At 40.9% G+C, this 15,429-nt stretch overlaps 1 protein-coding gene across 3 annotated transcripts in view; it reads right to left on the bottom strand.

The window, feature by feature from the left end:
• SCLY (selenocysteine lyase) overlaps window positions 1–15,429 on the bottom strand; it is a 131,378-nt gene that overhangs the window by 2,177 nt on the left and 113,772 nt on the right. For all 3 annotated transcript variants that reach the window (XM_044288528.1, XM_044288529.1, XM_044288527.1), the window contains exons 6-12: window positions 15,066–15,193; window positions 9,250–9,414; window positions 8,362–8,468; window positions 6,960–6,996; window positions 6,243–6,326; window positions 3,808–3,907; window positions 2,159–2,234 (exon numbers count right to left, since the gene is read on the bottom strand). In XM_044288528.1, coding sequence (XP_044144463.1) covers window positions 2,159–2,234; window positions 3,808–3,907; window positions 6,243–6,326; window positions 6,960–6,996; window positions 8,362–8,468; window positions 9,250–9,414; window positions 15,066–15,193 — 697 coding nt within the window. The remainder of the gene's footprint in view (window positions 1–2,158; window positions 2,235–3,807; window positions 3,908–6,242; window positions 6,327–6,959; window positions 6,997–8,361; window positions 8,469–9,249; window positions 9,415–15,065; window positions 15,194–15,429) is intronic.

Here is a 15,429-nt window from a genome sequence, read left to right as displayed (position 1 = left end):
TTGCCAGCTGATACTCTACAGTGCAAAGAAGAAGCCATTTCTAAGCAAGATCCACAAGCTCAGGCGTTTTCACTGGGCCAGGGATCATTTAAAATGGAGTGTGGCAAAATGGAAGACTGTTCTGTGGTCAGACGAGTCACGATTCGAAGTTCTTTTTGGAAATCTGGGACGCCGTGTCATCCGGACCAAAGAGGACAAGGACAACCCAAGTTGTTATCAACGCTCAGTTCAGAAGCCTGCATCTCTGATGGTATGGGGTTGCATGAGTGCGTGTGGCATGGGCAGCTTGCATGTCTGGAAAGGCACCATCAATGCAGAAAAATATATTCAGGTTCTAGAACAACATATGCTCCCATCCAGACGTCATCTCTTTCAGGGAAGACCCTGCATTTTTCAACAAGATAATGCCAGACCACATTCTGCATCAATCACAACATCATGGCTGCGTAGGAGAAGGATCTGGGTACGGAAATGGCCAGTCTGCAGTCCAGACCTTTCACCTATAGAGAACATTTGGCGCATCATAAAGAGGAAGGTGCAACAAAGAAGGCCCAAGACGATTGAACAGTTAGAGGCCTGTATTAGACAAGAATGGGAGGGCATTCCTATTTCTAAACTTGAGAAATTGGTCTCCTCGGTCCCCAGACGTCTGTTGAGTGTTGTAAGAAGAAGGGGAGATGCCACACAGTGGTGAAAATGGCCTTGTCCCAACTTTTTGGGGATTTGTTGACACCATGAAATTCTGATTCAACATATTTTTCCCTTAAAATGGTACATTTTCTCAGTTTAAACTTTTGTTCCGTGATTTATGTTCTATTCTGAATAAAATATTAGAAGTTGGCACCTCCACATCATTGCATTCAGTTTTTATTCACGATTTGTATAGTGTCCCAACTTTTTGGGAATCCGGTTTGTACATTCACTCATTGACTGCATCCTGCAGTCCAATATAACCTTCCCACTTACTACAGATGATGCCATGACTCTTTCAGAATGATTTCCTTTGTTCTCTTCACACACTTGATAAGATATCAATGAAGTAATACAGGTTAAGTTTTATATTGCTCTGTAGTTAATAGGAAGATGATATTACTGGACTGCTTGCTAGATACAGTCTATGAGTAATATACTACACATTTCAGACCTCCCCTACAGTTTTATTACCCATGGAGGACATTACAAAGAAGTACTGACCTGTATGGATGTACAGATAGCACTAGGGCTGAGAAAAAAAACACCTATTTAGTTGCAGCTGTTGCCTTTGTGTTTCAGGTGGAGTCCTGTCTAACTCAACTCCTGCTAACTCCTCTCCCTCCATAGATTTATATTGGATGATGTAATCTGATCCTTTAATGAGCAGTTGGCTCTTCTTGACAAAGTCATTTTAGAAAAAGGAGAGTGGGAGCAGCTGATAACTCTAGAAGAAGGCATTTTTTTGTGATAACATATTACAAAGTTTCCTATGGTCGCTTGAACTACTGATTTATGCAAAGTTATGTGAAAAGTTAGTGACCATCTCTGTGTTACTGTTGGGCATTGTGAGTAAGCTTGTCATCTCTTGGCACTCATCTTGAAATACCTCGAACAATGGGGAAAAGGTAAACTGTAGTGTGCTGGCCTGATGCTATATATTCTGTACAATATTCGCACACTATACTAAATTACACAGTATTAAATTTTATACTAAATTGCACAGTATTTTCTATAGAAAATACAGAATGTTGGTCGTAAACTGTATACTATTTATTTTACGCACTTATATACTGACATATTCTGCAGCGCTTTACAGACATAAGCATCATGCTGTGCCCAATGGGAGAAAACAGGAGTACCCGGAGGAAACCCACGCAAACACAGGGAGAACATACAAACTCCATACAGATGTTGCCCTTGGACGGATTCAAACCTAGGACCCCATCGCTGCAAGCCAGCAGAGCTAACCACTGAGCCACCGTGCTGCCAATATCAAATAAGTGAGAGAGTGATAATACCATAAGGTCCTGTCAGGACGATGAGAATACAGACCGCCAGGAGGAGGACCAGTGGGTGAAAACAACATTATGGAAGAAACGCCCACCCTCATTTACACTCTCTCCTTTCGCAAAAAGCATTATTAAAAAAAAGCCCTTTATAACTATTAGTAAATGTTTCTGCTTACCGGTCACCTCTGTCTGAGTGACATGCTGCTCCAACACTCGCCAAAAGATAATCACAGTGTGAAAGCCACTCACGGCCTGCAAAGAACATCCACCATAACATAAAATGTCTCTGAGAGCTCGGCTGTTTAAATCGCATTAACTTTACACTGATTTTTACTTACAATATGTGTCTTCCCATACCTTTTGGCTTGAGATATCCCGCAATAAGTGGTGCAGGATTACCCGTTTAAAAAGGAGTCTGTCACCACATTTTGACGGATTAAAGACGTTTTGGTGCCCTGTAGGTGACAATCACACTACCACAAACATACCTTTTGATCCCTATGTTCATTTTCCTAGCTCCCGAAAACGACTTCTGAGTCTTATGCAAATTAGTTGAAAAGAGCCCAAGTGGTGGCTCCCAGGGCTAACCAGGCTATCTACATGGAACCCCTCTCCCTTCCCTTGGCGTTTTTTCTCCACGCCCTCCAGCTTTATTTTTCAGCACATCCTCATGAAATCCTGTACAGGCACACTGCTGGTCTTCTCTCGCACCTTGGGACCACCTTTTGGGTTCTTTTCAACTAATTCGCATAATGGTCAAAAGTAATTTTTCTTGAGCAAGGAAAATAAACAAAGGGACCAAAAAGGTATGACTGATAGTGTGTTTGTCACTTACAGGGCTCTAGGACGTCTTTAATGCGTCAAAATGCTTCAATAGCAGCGGCGTACTGCCAATAGAGGCAGACCACGCAGCTGCTATAGGGCCCGTGGGGGGTGAAAAGCCTCCTCCCCTAATTACACTATTACAATAATGGCTGCTGTGCGGTGGGGGGGTGGAATACTGAGTTTTGCTATGGGGCCCCATGATTTCTATGTACTCCCCTGTTAAATTGACTCAGTTTAAAACAACAACAAAAAAAAAACACAAAAACATTTGCATTACTCAATGTGAGTAATGCTAAAGTTTGTTTTTTTCAAAGCTGACAGTTCTTACAAAACTCATCTCAGAATAACTTGAGCCAAGGAAAGATAAGGAAAGACACATCTAAACTAGCAGACTGTGCCAATATACCTCACCCAGAAGTCTGGGGACCAAGTGCTCCCGGCTGTTACATAGTGACTCATGTCCTGGCGATCACTTGTCTAAATTAGGGTTGATTGCCAACACAACAGTAGGCATGGGACTGTGTAGCCATGCTCCTGGCAGTAACTGCACGTGTCCATGTATAAAAGTACATAAGACTGCCATAACTATGTTACAACCTTGACTATCCTTACACAAAGGTGTGTGAAGGGAACTACAGCAAGAGGTGTATAGTGAGGAAAGGCTGGTTATGTAATTTTTATCTTCATACTAACTTGCATTTAGATGCTGTGCTCTGTCAAACCAGCAGTCAAATGCATTGAAAGGACTCCATATCTTTATACACATAAAGGAGAGGACTCAAAGAGGAGTCCTCTCAATGTATTTTAATGCTAGTTTGTTAGAACACTGTGTTGAAATAGTGTATTTGAGTAGGAAGATAAAAAATTACATAATCAGACTCATAACCACTTACACTATAAACCGCTTACTCCAGTTTATGGGGTTCTTAGGAGCGGAGAGGTTTCCTTTAAAAAATAAAATAAATAAAAACACTAGGAAAAGACTGACACACATATTTACCAAGGACTGCAGGTCTAAGCAATGACACATTGCAGGTGTTAGGAAGACGTTCAGTTCGAGAGAAGTGGGAGTTAAACCGGATCATATTGTCAAACGCGGTCTATAACACAGCAGAAAATCATATTGCAGCTTTGCATCACTAATGGGATATAGCAGGGCAAAGACCAGTTACAAAGTCACTTGTTATAATACATAGAAACAGGCTCATGCTCTATGTTCGGCAGGAAAGCGACCTTTATACAATGATCCTGATGCAAACGTCCAGTCCGACCACTGGACTTTACCTGGTTGAACGGTTTTACATCACTACAAGATTCCTGTACTAAAGCTGAACAGATATGTGAAGCTTCTCCCCTGATTTGACAAGCATTTCAATAGTTTTTTTACTGTTGGGATATTTATTGAGAAACGGGCACACATGCAAAGATATCTGTCGGCGTGGTGATAATAAAGTAAACACTACAACAGTGATCACTACTAAAAACGGTTAACAATGCCGCTTCCCTTTCTTAAAGTGGTTCTCTGGGAATGGACTAATAAAGCCCCTTACAATGTGACTAGGGTGGGTTACCTTCACTTCTACAGCTCTTTGTTGGGGTCAGTGGCAGGTCCTTGCTACACTGATTTCTGGCACTGCATTCACTTCACACTATTGAGATATGCTGATGTATGCTGTCAGGCTGCTCAGCCTGACAACATATCTCATGTTTAATTGCTCAAAAAAGAAAAAAAGTAGCAGCCCTTACGAATCTATAGCAAAAAGTCTCTATGGTGGTGGTGCCCAATCATCCAGAATAAATAAAAAATAAAACTGCAGCACTCGCCGGTCTTCAATTCATGCTGGTTTATTCACCAAAAATTGAAATTTTTAGTGAATAAACCAGCATGAATTGAAGACCGGCGAGTGCTACAGTTTTGTTTAATTGCTCCATTACTATCTATTATACAGCAAGAACTATAATCTACAGTAGAGAATAATACTGCAATCCTCTATCATGGCAGAGCAGCCTGACAGGAGAGGGTAGGATCGCATCTCTCCTCCTCATTCCTGTCAGGCTACTCAGCCATGACATAGGATCAGCTCTATATAGCATAGGGCAGTAAGCAGAGTTTTTGTTCTACAGGGGACAGCAATGGAGCAATTGAACACAAGATAAAGAATACTGCTCAGGCTGAGCAAACTGACAGCACATCTCGCCAGCGTGAAGTGAACGCAGCACCAGCGCTTGGTGTAGCAAGAACCCCCTCCTCACTCTCCCTCCACTAAGCAGCTGTACAAGTAGAGGCAACGCCACCCTTGTCACCTTATAGGATGGATTCCTGGAGGATATTATTCCATTCCTGGGGAACCCCTTTAAAGGCTTTGTCTCATGAAGCCAACCTCTGTGCATATGATGTATTTTAAAAGCAAAGAGTGGAGAGATATTAATTTGAATGACTGCCAGCTAATACTACAATGTATGGCTAGCCACAGCTTCCCCTCCAGTATCAGGTGTTTGACAGGAGTGCTGGGGCTGGAGACAAAACCAATCAGCTGATTGCTGTGGGGCACTAAACAAGACAACCCCTTTAAATTGCTAAATCACCTGCGGTCTAAATGAAAACGGTACACTCCCACAGGATACAAGATAACACAACGAATAAGGAGTGCATAACACACCAATATTAAGTAATAAGAATCAAATTTATTAATGTATCAATTAAAAATAAACCTGATTTGTAAAGCATATATGTAAACAAGCAGGGACTAACCACAGTCATACATCACCCTGCTGTCAACCTTATCACAGTGATAATAATAAATATACCCCAAATGATCAGTAAAAAGAATGGAAACAATGTCCTAATAGATATAATCGATCAAAAGATATGAGGTATATATACAGATACGTGCGTGCCCCTGAGGAAGCGAACAATACGCGAAACGCGCGTCGAGGAGCGCCATTACCCTGGTGTCAGCCCCAGCAATCCTGGTATGTTGCCCTACAACTTAGTGCAAATCTTGGCAGTTAGACTTGTCTGCTCTGAGCCTTGGTAGTGTTGCTTTCATTTATATGGGGCACACACGTATCCGTATATATACCTCATACCTTTTGATCGATTATATCTATTAGGACATTGTTTTCTTTTCACTGATCTTTTGGGGGTTGACAGCAGGGTGATGTATGACTGTGGTTAGTCCCTGCTTGTTTACATATATGCTTTACAAATCATGTTTATTTTTAATTGATACATTAATAAATTTGATTCTTATTACTTAATATTGGTGTGTTATGCACTCCTTATTCGTTGTGTTACCCTTTAAATTGCTGTGGAAAAATAAAAGCTGGACTTTGAATGGTTTCTGTGGGTAAAATGGTCAGTTTTTCTGTTGGACAATAAGTCCACTATATTCTATTCCATTTTAACAACCTTATTCACGAAAACCTTCTCACCTGTAACCTTTCCTCCATATAGTCCCGCACATTTCTCATGTGATTCTCATAAGCAGGACAGTGCAGGCTCACTAACTCTGCAGCCTGCAAGGAAAACAAGCCCCTGCTTAAATTCATGGAAAACCAACAGAAGAAAGAGCCGAGAATAGACTAAAAGCAGGTTTATATCAAATCATTCTCTGACAATAAGGTACAAAAGGTGATTTTGTATACTGAATACCAGGCTTGAGTCAAACTGGGATATGTATGTACATCAGTATTATAGGCCCAATCTACACTGCATTTTAGTAGTTACAGGCCATGCTGTTTAATGTACATTATGCAATTTTATAAGCTTCATTTACTTTGTCATGGCAGGAAATAAGTTGCTAGTAGAAGTGAAGAACCACCTTGTGTTTTTTTTTTTTTTGTCATAAAGAGTCATATACTCCTAAATGTCTGTGGAGATGAGCAGGATTTTCACTTTCATCATGTGCTGCACATACTGTACATGTCAATACACGGGACCGGACAAAGGATGTGCATGTGCCTGCTGGAGCCATTCTTCATGAATAAACAATGAAAGGGAGACAAAGCTTCAGACCAGTGGAGCTCGGGCATGCTGTACCTTACCTGCCAAGGTTTAGTCGCAGAAAAGCTCTTTACGACACTACTAGATTTATTGATGAACCCTTTTAAGAAAACTTGGCAGATACATACAAAACATTTCAACCTTACCTTTCCAAGTCCTGCAATCATAGGTGTATTCTCTGTCCTGGAGAAATAACAACATCTTTATAAATCAGGATAAATCCACAAAGTGTTATACGGTAATCTAACTATACATGCTGTGTATTAACTCTTAATTGCTGGACTCCAACTATACTTAATGCAAAACCACAACAAGTACAGGTAAATGTCACAGACATTCCCGTGGCAGGTACCAGGAGATCGGAGAGATTGGCAACTCGTGGGTTAAATTGACAAGTTCCCTGTGGATCTTGTTGTGTCTTGTGTTTTGGTGAATGCCACACCCCTCGCTTCAGGTGTTGCTTGTTGGTAAATCACCTTTCCCATAAATAGCAGCTTCTCACTCTTGGAGGTGCGGTTTATAGATTTTCTTCCTGACTTCTAACTAGCTGGTCGGTTGTACTCTGTGGTGCTTCTGGAGTTGCCAGTTTTCTACTTTCAGCTAAATTAGTTTTTTTTATTTATTGTATTGTGTTTGTTAAATTCCCTGTTGTTTGCATCTGGGCCTGAGACAGAGACTTCCATTCGTCCATCTGGGGAGGAATGGGTTGTCTCTGATCCTAACTTCATTCTAGGGCCTTATAGGGATATAAGGGCCTAGGTATCCAACATATGAATATTCCTACCTTCAAGGTCTATTCATATTGATAGGTAGTTAGGGCCCGGATTAGGGTTGTTTAGGAGGTGACCTGTTCCTTCCCTAGTTTCCAGGCCCAGTTACTGTTCCCCTTCCCTCCGGTGTTTAGTGTGGAGTTTCCCGCCCACACTGATCGTGACAGTAAAGCACTGCAATTAGTGGCAATCTGCATGAGGTTACCATGGCCCGGCCACATGTGTGACCACCACTTTATTCACTTCTATGGAACTGACAGAGATGGCTGTACTCGGTAGTCCCATCTCACTGGCCTTTGCTTACCAGTCTTGACTGATGCTGTGTTAACATGGACATGTGTCCACTGCAGCCAATCACTGGAGCGGAGGGAGATTGGTAAGGTGAGTATTACTAAGTTTATTATTTTATAGCACTAACCTTCTGGCAAAAAATAAAATAAAAAAATCAAGGGGCTGGACAACCCTGGTAAGTAATGCTAATAAATCATTTTCTTCCACTGATCTGGATAGTGAATTGATAAGACTACAGTTTATAATCTACTGATCATCATCTGCAACTTTTTGGCATTCAGACTTTTCACATCTGCATCAAGGTTTGTACTTCAGTCTGCTCAGTGGTGCACAGATCAAAAATGGAAGTGATCCCACTGATTATCTCAGGTAGAACAGCACAGTAGGTTATGATCTTCCAGATGAGAAACAGCCAAGTTGTTGGGCGAGTTTGGGCTGAGTTGTCACAATTATTTTTCCACAGTTTGTAGTAAATATATTTGATTACCCTGGTCGGTAATTACGCTCCTGTCCTCCGCCATGTAACATCGGTAGTAGTGGAGTTTTGTGCTCTATTCCATGAACGTATAGAGCACCAATACGAGGCCCATAAAACTGCAAAAACATATCAATAAAATAAACTGCATATAATGGAAGACGATAATAAAAGTATCAGAGAGACAGCACATATGAGCTCACAAGACAGTATACAATACATGATATTAGGCAGCAATGGGTTGGCGACAGGGACTGGAGCAGTGGTGGAAAAACAGAGGCCAGGGATCAGTGAGATGAGCAATGCTTTATTTTTATTTATTTTTAAACCCCTTCTGCCTCCTTTTAAAAAGAAGAAAATACCTAAAAAAAAAAAAAATTGGGTTTAAAAAGGAACCTGTGAGGCGAGTCATGCCTTTAACACCGGCATCATGAAATCCTGACAGGCTCCACATTACAGACAGCTATGTTTGACTGTGGCATTTTAGAGATCCCATAGTTTAGAAACAATCCAGGCATGGAAAGAATAAGCATCGGGTGGCTTTGTGGCGTGGCAGATGTCTGCCTATCTGTGTATAGGAAGAGACCTGTCAATCAAGTCAGGAGGGGAGAAGAGGGCAGAGAGCTGCCCAGATAATTACCCTCCATATTCCCATCTCATCTTTATACTATGCTTTCTATAACATGCCACAATGCTTCAAAGTAAAACATTGCCGTCATGTACAACCCTGTTTAGTTCTCATGCTGCCCGTGGCGCGAACAGCATGAATCTCCTGACAGGTAATATGCTGCATATGGATAAACAGAAAGACGGCTTTTCAGATAACATTCCTCAGTGGGTCATCTAATACAGCAAGGGGTTAAATGTCTAATATTGTAGACTATGACAAGTTCTACCTACCTTGTGTCCTACAATGGTCAAATAATGGACTCCCAACTCTTGCACATCCACACTGACCTTCCCCAGAGCCTGTGCAGCATCGGTGTGTAAGAGAACGGAGGGAAGACCTTGGGCCTTTCGCTCTTTAGAAATGGGTACCAAGCGATGTGATAATTTACTAATAGGCTGCAAGGAAGAGTCAGGTAAGAGTTAAAATCCACAAATACAAATTAATTAAAATGAGCGTAGATGACAGGACATGGAATATTTCTAAAACAATAAAAACATTTTTTTACAATTTGCTGACTGCCCGTAGACTATGAACGTCCAGTTTGTCCACAACGATGTCTTAAAACGTCCAACAGAATTTAACTTTACAAAAAGGTAGATATTTTTGCAGCATATAAATATTAATTACCAATACCATGAGCTATTTATCTGTCGATAAATAGTTGGCAGTGTTAGGGTAGAGCCACAAGAAAAAGGCAAAGTGGCTTAGTGACATAGGTGAATAAATGCGAGGATACTGGAGATCCAGCAGTTTTGGGATGTCTGATTAGGTCTATGTGATTTCTACAAGTAAAATATTCCAAATTTATGGCAAGATGTGGAAGGGGGGGGGGTTTATTTTTTATTTTTTTGTATTTTTTTCCTTCTTTAGGTTAAAAAAGTTAACTATATTGCAAAATATGGAAGTCTTATGTATTTGGAGACAAGAGAGAATAAAACATGAATAAAAGAACAATTTAATATTACATTGGTATATGGCTAAAACTTGAAAATGTGCCTGGTCAGGAATGGAGTAAAGCTTCTGGTCAGAAAATGGTTGATCAAGTTTGAGCTAAACACCTAATAAAAGGGAAGGGAAATTGCAGTGAAACCCACAGCTTCCAATGTGAATCATCACCAATCGTCATTATAGACTTGTCTCTGTTTTAAGATACTGAATTATAAAAAAATCTGAGTACCCAGGAACGCACTGGTTTTCAGCGTGTTAGTTTTGTGCATTTTGTGCTTGAGTAGCCTCCTCCAAGCTTCCTACTGATGATGAAAGGCTATGGCCAGCCAGTAATCTTGGTCCCCACTCCTATTGCTCTTGCTGGTCATTGTGTGCTTTGCAGCAGTGACAATCTGCTGTACATGAACTGCTGCAACCATTCATTGGCCTCAGTGGTGATGCCTGCATGTACAGTACAAGACCTCTGAGGATTGGCTGTGGAGGTCATATGGATGTATGTGACATCATCGCTGCTGTACAAGTAAGCAAAACACAACAGAGCGACAGCGCTGGAACAGTGGAGGATTCAATCAGGAGAGGATCGGTTATTTTCCCTGCTAATTATTTTGAAGTCCTCGACAACCCCTTTAATATGGTTTATAAGTAATAAGTGCATTGGAGATATTCAGGAGATACTCAGGAGGTAATCTGGAGGTGGATACAATCTAAACAAGTAAGATTTGTTTGTTTAAAATCTTTCCGCTCTTTACAATGGCAGACCTGGTTCTGTGCAGGAATTGTTGTGCTTTTATTTCAGGTTCCACTCTTCAGAGGTTTGGATACTGTCTGATCTGTAGACAGCTCTCCATAATGCAGCAGGAAATTACCTTTTTGAAATATGAGATTTTTAAATTAACCACTAAACAAACTCAGGCTGAGAACATTGCAATGCCACTGCCACAGAGGCCCCCTAGAAATGGAAGATGGGTTACTGTAGGTTCAGGTAGACTGAGAGTTGTGGATAGAAGGCATGTCCCATAGTCTGTGGCTCTCCATAATTCATTTGCAGCACTTTCAGAGTGCAAGAGCAACATGGAGGATGGCTCAAGCACAGTGGGTGAGAAACAATCATCTCCCATGCCTAAAGTATGTAAGACTGCAGCCAAAGACAAAAAGGAGAAGGTGAGGATTGATAGTAAGCAGCTGTTGGTGGGCGATTCCATCATAAGAGGTGTGAAGTTTGAGGAGAATGGTGTTGTGAGATGTCTCCCTGGTGCTACCGCTAGCAGGGATAGACGACGGATCCTAAATATTGTTAGGCAAGCAAAGCAGGAAAGGGAAGTGGATGTTATTCTCCATCTTGGGACAAACAATATGGCTTTCAATGAGGTTTCAAAGGTGAAAGAAGCTTTTCATACACTTGGAAAGGATATACGGGAGGTTGGATCAACTGTTTCATTCTCTGCAGTTTTGCCTGTGCAGAACCTTCAGCATGACAGGAAGATGCGCATTAAGGAATTCAATGTATGGCTTGGTGAATGGTGTCTGAACCAAGGGTTTGGCTTTGTGTCTCATGTTAGCTCTTGTTGGAATGGAAAAGAACTGTACAAGAAAGATGGTTTGCATCTTTCTCTCAAGGGAACGAATGTCCTCGGTGAACAGTTCCAAGTATTTGCTAAGAAGCATTTAAACTAGGAAAGGGGGGCAAAAGAGTGATAATCCAGCAGTCCAACTGCCCCCCGGAACAATGCCAGAAGAGGCCAGTAGCACAAAGTTTAAGAAATGACAAGCTCAGAGTCTTGTCTACAAATGCTCGCAGTCTAGGGAATAAGATCAATGAACTTGAGGCTATAATGGCATCTGAGAATATAGATGTAGTGGCTGTTACTGAGACATGGTTCAAGGGGAGTAATGACTGGGATATATCAATACCAAGGTTCTCTCTATACAGGAAAGACAGAGAGAAAGTGTGGGCAGCACCACTATCTGTAAGGTATATGCGGAGTGCCAGCGGCTGGGTAGGCGATCCACCTCCAAACGTATAAAAATAAGAAATTCCGCAGCACATCCAGGTTGTAAGAAAGTAAAAAAAGACTTTATTCACCAAGCATGCGACGTTTCAATCCTCTCAATGGGATTTTCCTCAGGCAGTGACTGAGGAAAATCCCATTGAGAGGATTGAAACGTCGCATGCTTGGTGAATAAAGTCTTTTTTTACTTTCTTACAACCTGGATGTGCTGCGGAATTTCTTATTTTTATACAGGAAAGACAGAGAAGGCAAGAAGGGGGGAGGGGTGGCCCTGTATGTGAAAGATAGCATAAAATCTAATTTGATACAAGTTAGCGAGAACAATCCAGAGTCAGTTTGGGTTACCTTGCAGCTTGATAATCATAAGGTAACTCGTCTAGGTGTGATATATAGACCACCTAGCCAAGTCAGAGAATTAGATGATCTACTAGTTGAGGAAATAGCTAAAATGACATTGAAGGGGGAAATTATCATTATGGGAGACTTCACTCTTCCAGATGTAAACTGGAAAACCAAAATAGCTAGTTCTGCCAGGAGTACAGATATTCTAAATTCCCTACTGGGATTATCTCTACAGCAAGTAGTGGAGGAGCCAACCCGGAAGGAGGCCATTTTAGATTTAGTATTCACAAATGGGAATTTGGTATCTGATATTACTGTAGGGGAAAGCTTGGGATCTAGTGATCACCAGTCACTGTGGTTTACTATAAGTACAGTGACTGAGTCACACCACACAAAAACAAAAGTTTTAGATTTTAGAAAAACAGACTTTTCTAAAATTAGATTAGTGGTATACGAGTCCCTATCAGACTGGAACAGTTCCATTGGAGTCCAGGAGAAATGGGACTACTTAAAAGTGGCACTATTGAAAGCAACAGAAAATTGCATTAGGCTTGTCAGTAAAAGCAAACAAAGGAAGAGACCACTGTGGTACTCAGCAGTGGCCAAAATCATTAAAAACAAAAAGATAGCATTTAGGAATTTAAAAAAAAAAACGAGGATGACAGACAAATTTACAAGATTAGGCAGAGAGAGGCCAAACAAGTTATAAGAGCTTCTAAAGCACAGGCAGAAGAGAAATTAGCTCAGTCAGGGAAAAAAGGCGATCAGGCATTCTTCAGATACATAAATGAAAAAAGGAAAAAAGGAAACTAAAACAAGGAATTACCAAATTAAAAACTAAAGAAGGAAGGTATATGGAAGAAGATAAAGAACTAGCTGACTGCCTCAATGAATACTTCTGTTCAGTTTTTACAAAGGAAAATGAAGGAGAAGGACCTCAATTAGGAAAGAAGACTAATGAATCTTTTGACGCATATGTCTTTACAGAGGAAGAGGTTCTAAGTCAACTGTCTAAAATTAATACAAATAAGTCACAGGGGCCTGATGGGATACACCCAAAGCTATTAAAAGAGCTCAGCGGTGAACTAGCAAAACCATTAACAGATTTATTTAACCAATCACTGGCAACAGGAGTCGTCCCAGAAGATTGGAAATTAGCAAATGTTGTGCCCATTCACAAGAAAGTTAGTAGGGAGGAATCGGGCAACTATAGGCCAGTAAGCCTGACATCAATAGTGGGGAAATTAATGGAAACCATACTTAAGGAGAGGATTGTGGACCATCTAAAATCCCATGGATTGAAAGATGAAAAACAGCATGGGTTTACTTCAGGGAGATCATGTCAAACTAATCTTATTGATTTTTTTGATTGGGTGACTAAAATAATAGATGGAGGAGGTGCAGTAGACATCGCTTATCTAGACTTCAGTAAGGCTTTCGATACTGTCCCACACAGAAGGCTTATCAATAAATTGCAGTCTTTGGGCTTAGACTCCCATATTGTTGAATGGATTAGGCAGTGGCTGAGGGACAGGCAACAGAGGGTTGTAGTCAATGGAGTATATTCAGACCATGGTCTTGTTACCAGTGGGGTACCTCAGGGATCTGTTCTGGGACCCATATTGTTTAATATCTTTATCAGCGAAATTGCAGAAGGCCTCAATGGTAAGGTGTGTCTTTTTGCTGATGACACAAAAATTTGTAACAGGGTTGATGTTCCTGGAGGAATACACCAAATGGAAAAGGACTTAGGAAAACTAGAGGAATGGTCAAAAATCTGGCAACTAAAATTTAATGTGGATAAGTGCAAGATAATGCACCTGGGACGTAAAAACCCAAGAGCAGAATATAAAATCAGTGATACAGTCCTAACCTCAGTATCTGAGGACAGGGATTTAGGGATCATTATTTCAGAAGACTTAAAAAGGTAGGCAGGCAAGGTCATAGAGCAGCAGGAAATGCTAGCAGAATGCTTGGGTGCATAGGGAGAGGCATTACCAGTAGAAAGAGGGAGGTGCTCATGCCGCTCTACAGAGCACTAGTGAGACCTCATTTGGAGTATTGTGCTCAGTACTGGAGACCATATCTCCAGAAGGATATTGATACTTTGGAGAGAGTTCAGAGAAGAGCTACTAAACTGGTACATGGATTGCAGGATAAAACTTACCAGGAAAGATTAAAGGACCTTAACATGTATAGCTTGGAAGAAAGACGAGACAGAGGAGATATGATAGAAACTTTTAAATACATAAAGGGAATCAACAAGGTAAAAGAGGAAAGAATATTTAAAAGAAGAAAAACTGCTACAAGAGGACATAGTTTTAAATTAGAGGGGCAAAGGTTTAAAAGTAATATCAGGAAGTATTACTTTACTGAGAGAGTAGTGGATGCATGGAATAGCCTTCCTGCAGAAGTGGTAGCTGCAAATACAGTGGAGGAGTTTAAGCATGCATGGGATAGGCATAAGGCCATCCTTCATATAAGATAGGGCCAGGGGCTAACCATAGTATTTAGCATATTGGGCAGACTAGATGGGCCAAATGGTTCTTATCTGCCGACACATTCTATGTTTCTATGTTACAGATAATTGAAGAAGAACTCGTTCACAGTATATTATGATGGGTTAAATGAATCGAAACAGGCTGAGCTGTAAGGAAAATTAGGTCAATAGGTGTCATTTTCAGCAATGAACCAGTATCTCCTAGTATTTTTGGCTAATGCCTGTGATCTGGCACATACTCACATACCATGATGACGCCAGTCTCATTATTTGCCAACATTATTGAAACGAGACAAGTGTTTGGGCGAAGAGCTGCAACAACATCATCAACCTCCACACACCCTGTCCTGGTAGAGACGGGCACAAAGGTTACCTCTAGATAAAAAAAATAAAAAAAGTAAATTATTGTAAAATACAAAAGCAACATAGTGACATTATAATGTTGTTTAACATCACAAGTAAGGGTACTTTCACACTAGCGTTTTTCTTTTCCGGCATAGAGTTCCGTCTCAGGGGCTCTATACCGGAAAAGAACTGATCAGGCATATCCCCATGCATTCTGAATGGAGAGTAATCCGTTCAGTTTGCATCAGGATGTCTTCAGTTCAGTC

Source organism: Bufo gargarizans, chromosome 4 (genome assembly GCF_014858855.1).
Source record: "Bufo gargarizans isolate SCDJY-AF-19 chromosome 4, ASM1485885v1, whole genome shotgun sequence".
Classification (NCBI taxonomy): Eukaryota; Metazoa; Chordata; class Amphibia; order Anura; family Bufonidae; genus Bufo; species Bufo gargarizans.
The sequence above is the reverse complement of the archived record's forward strand: the minus strand, read 5'-3'. Positions and strand labels throughout refer to the sequence as shown.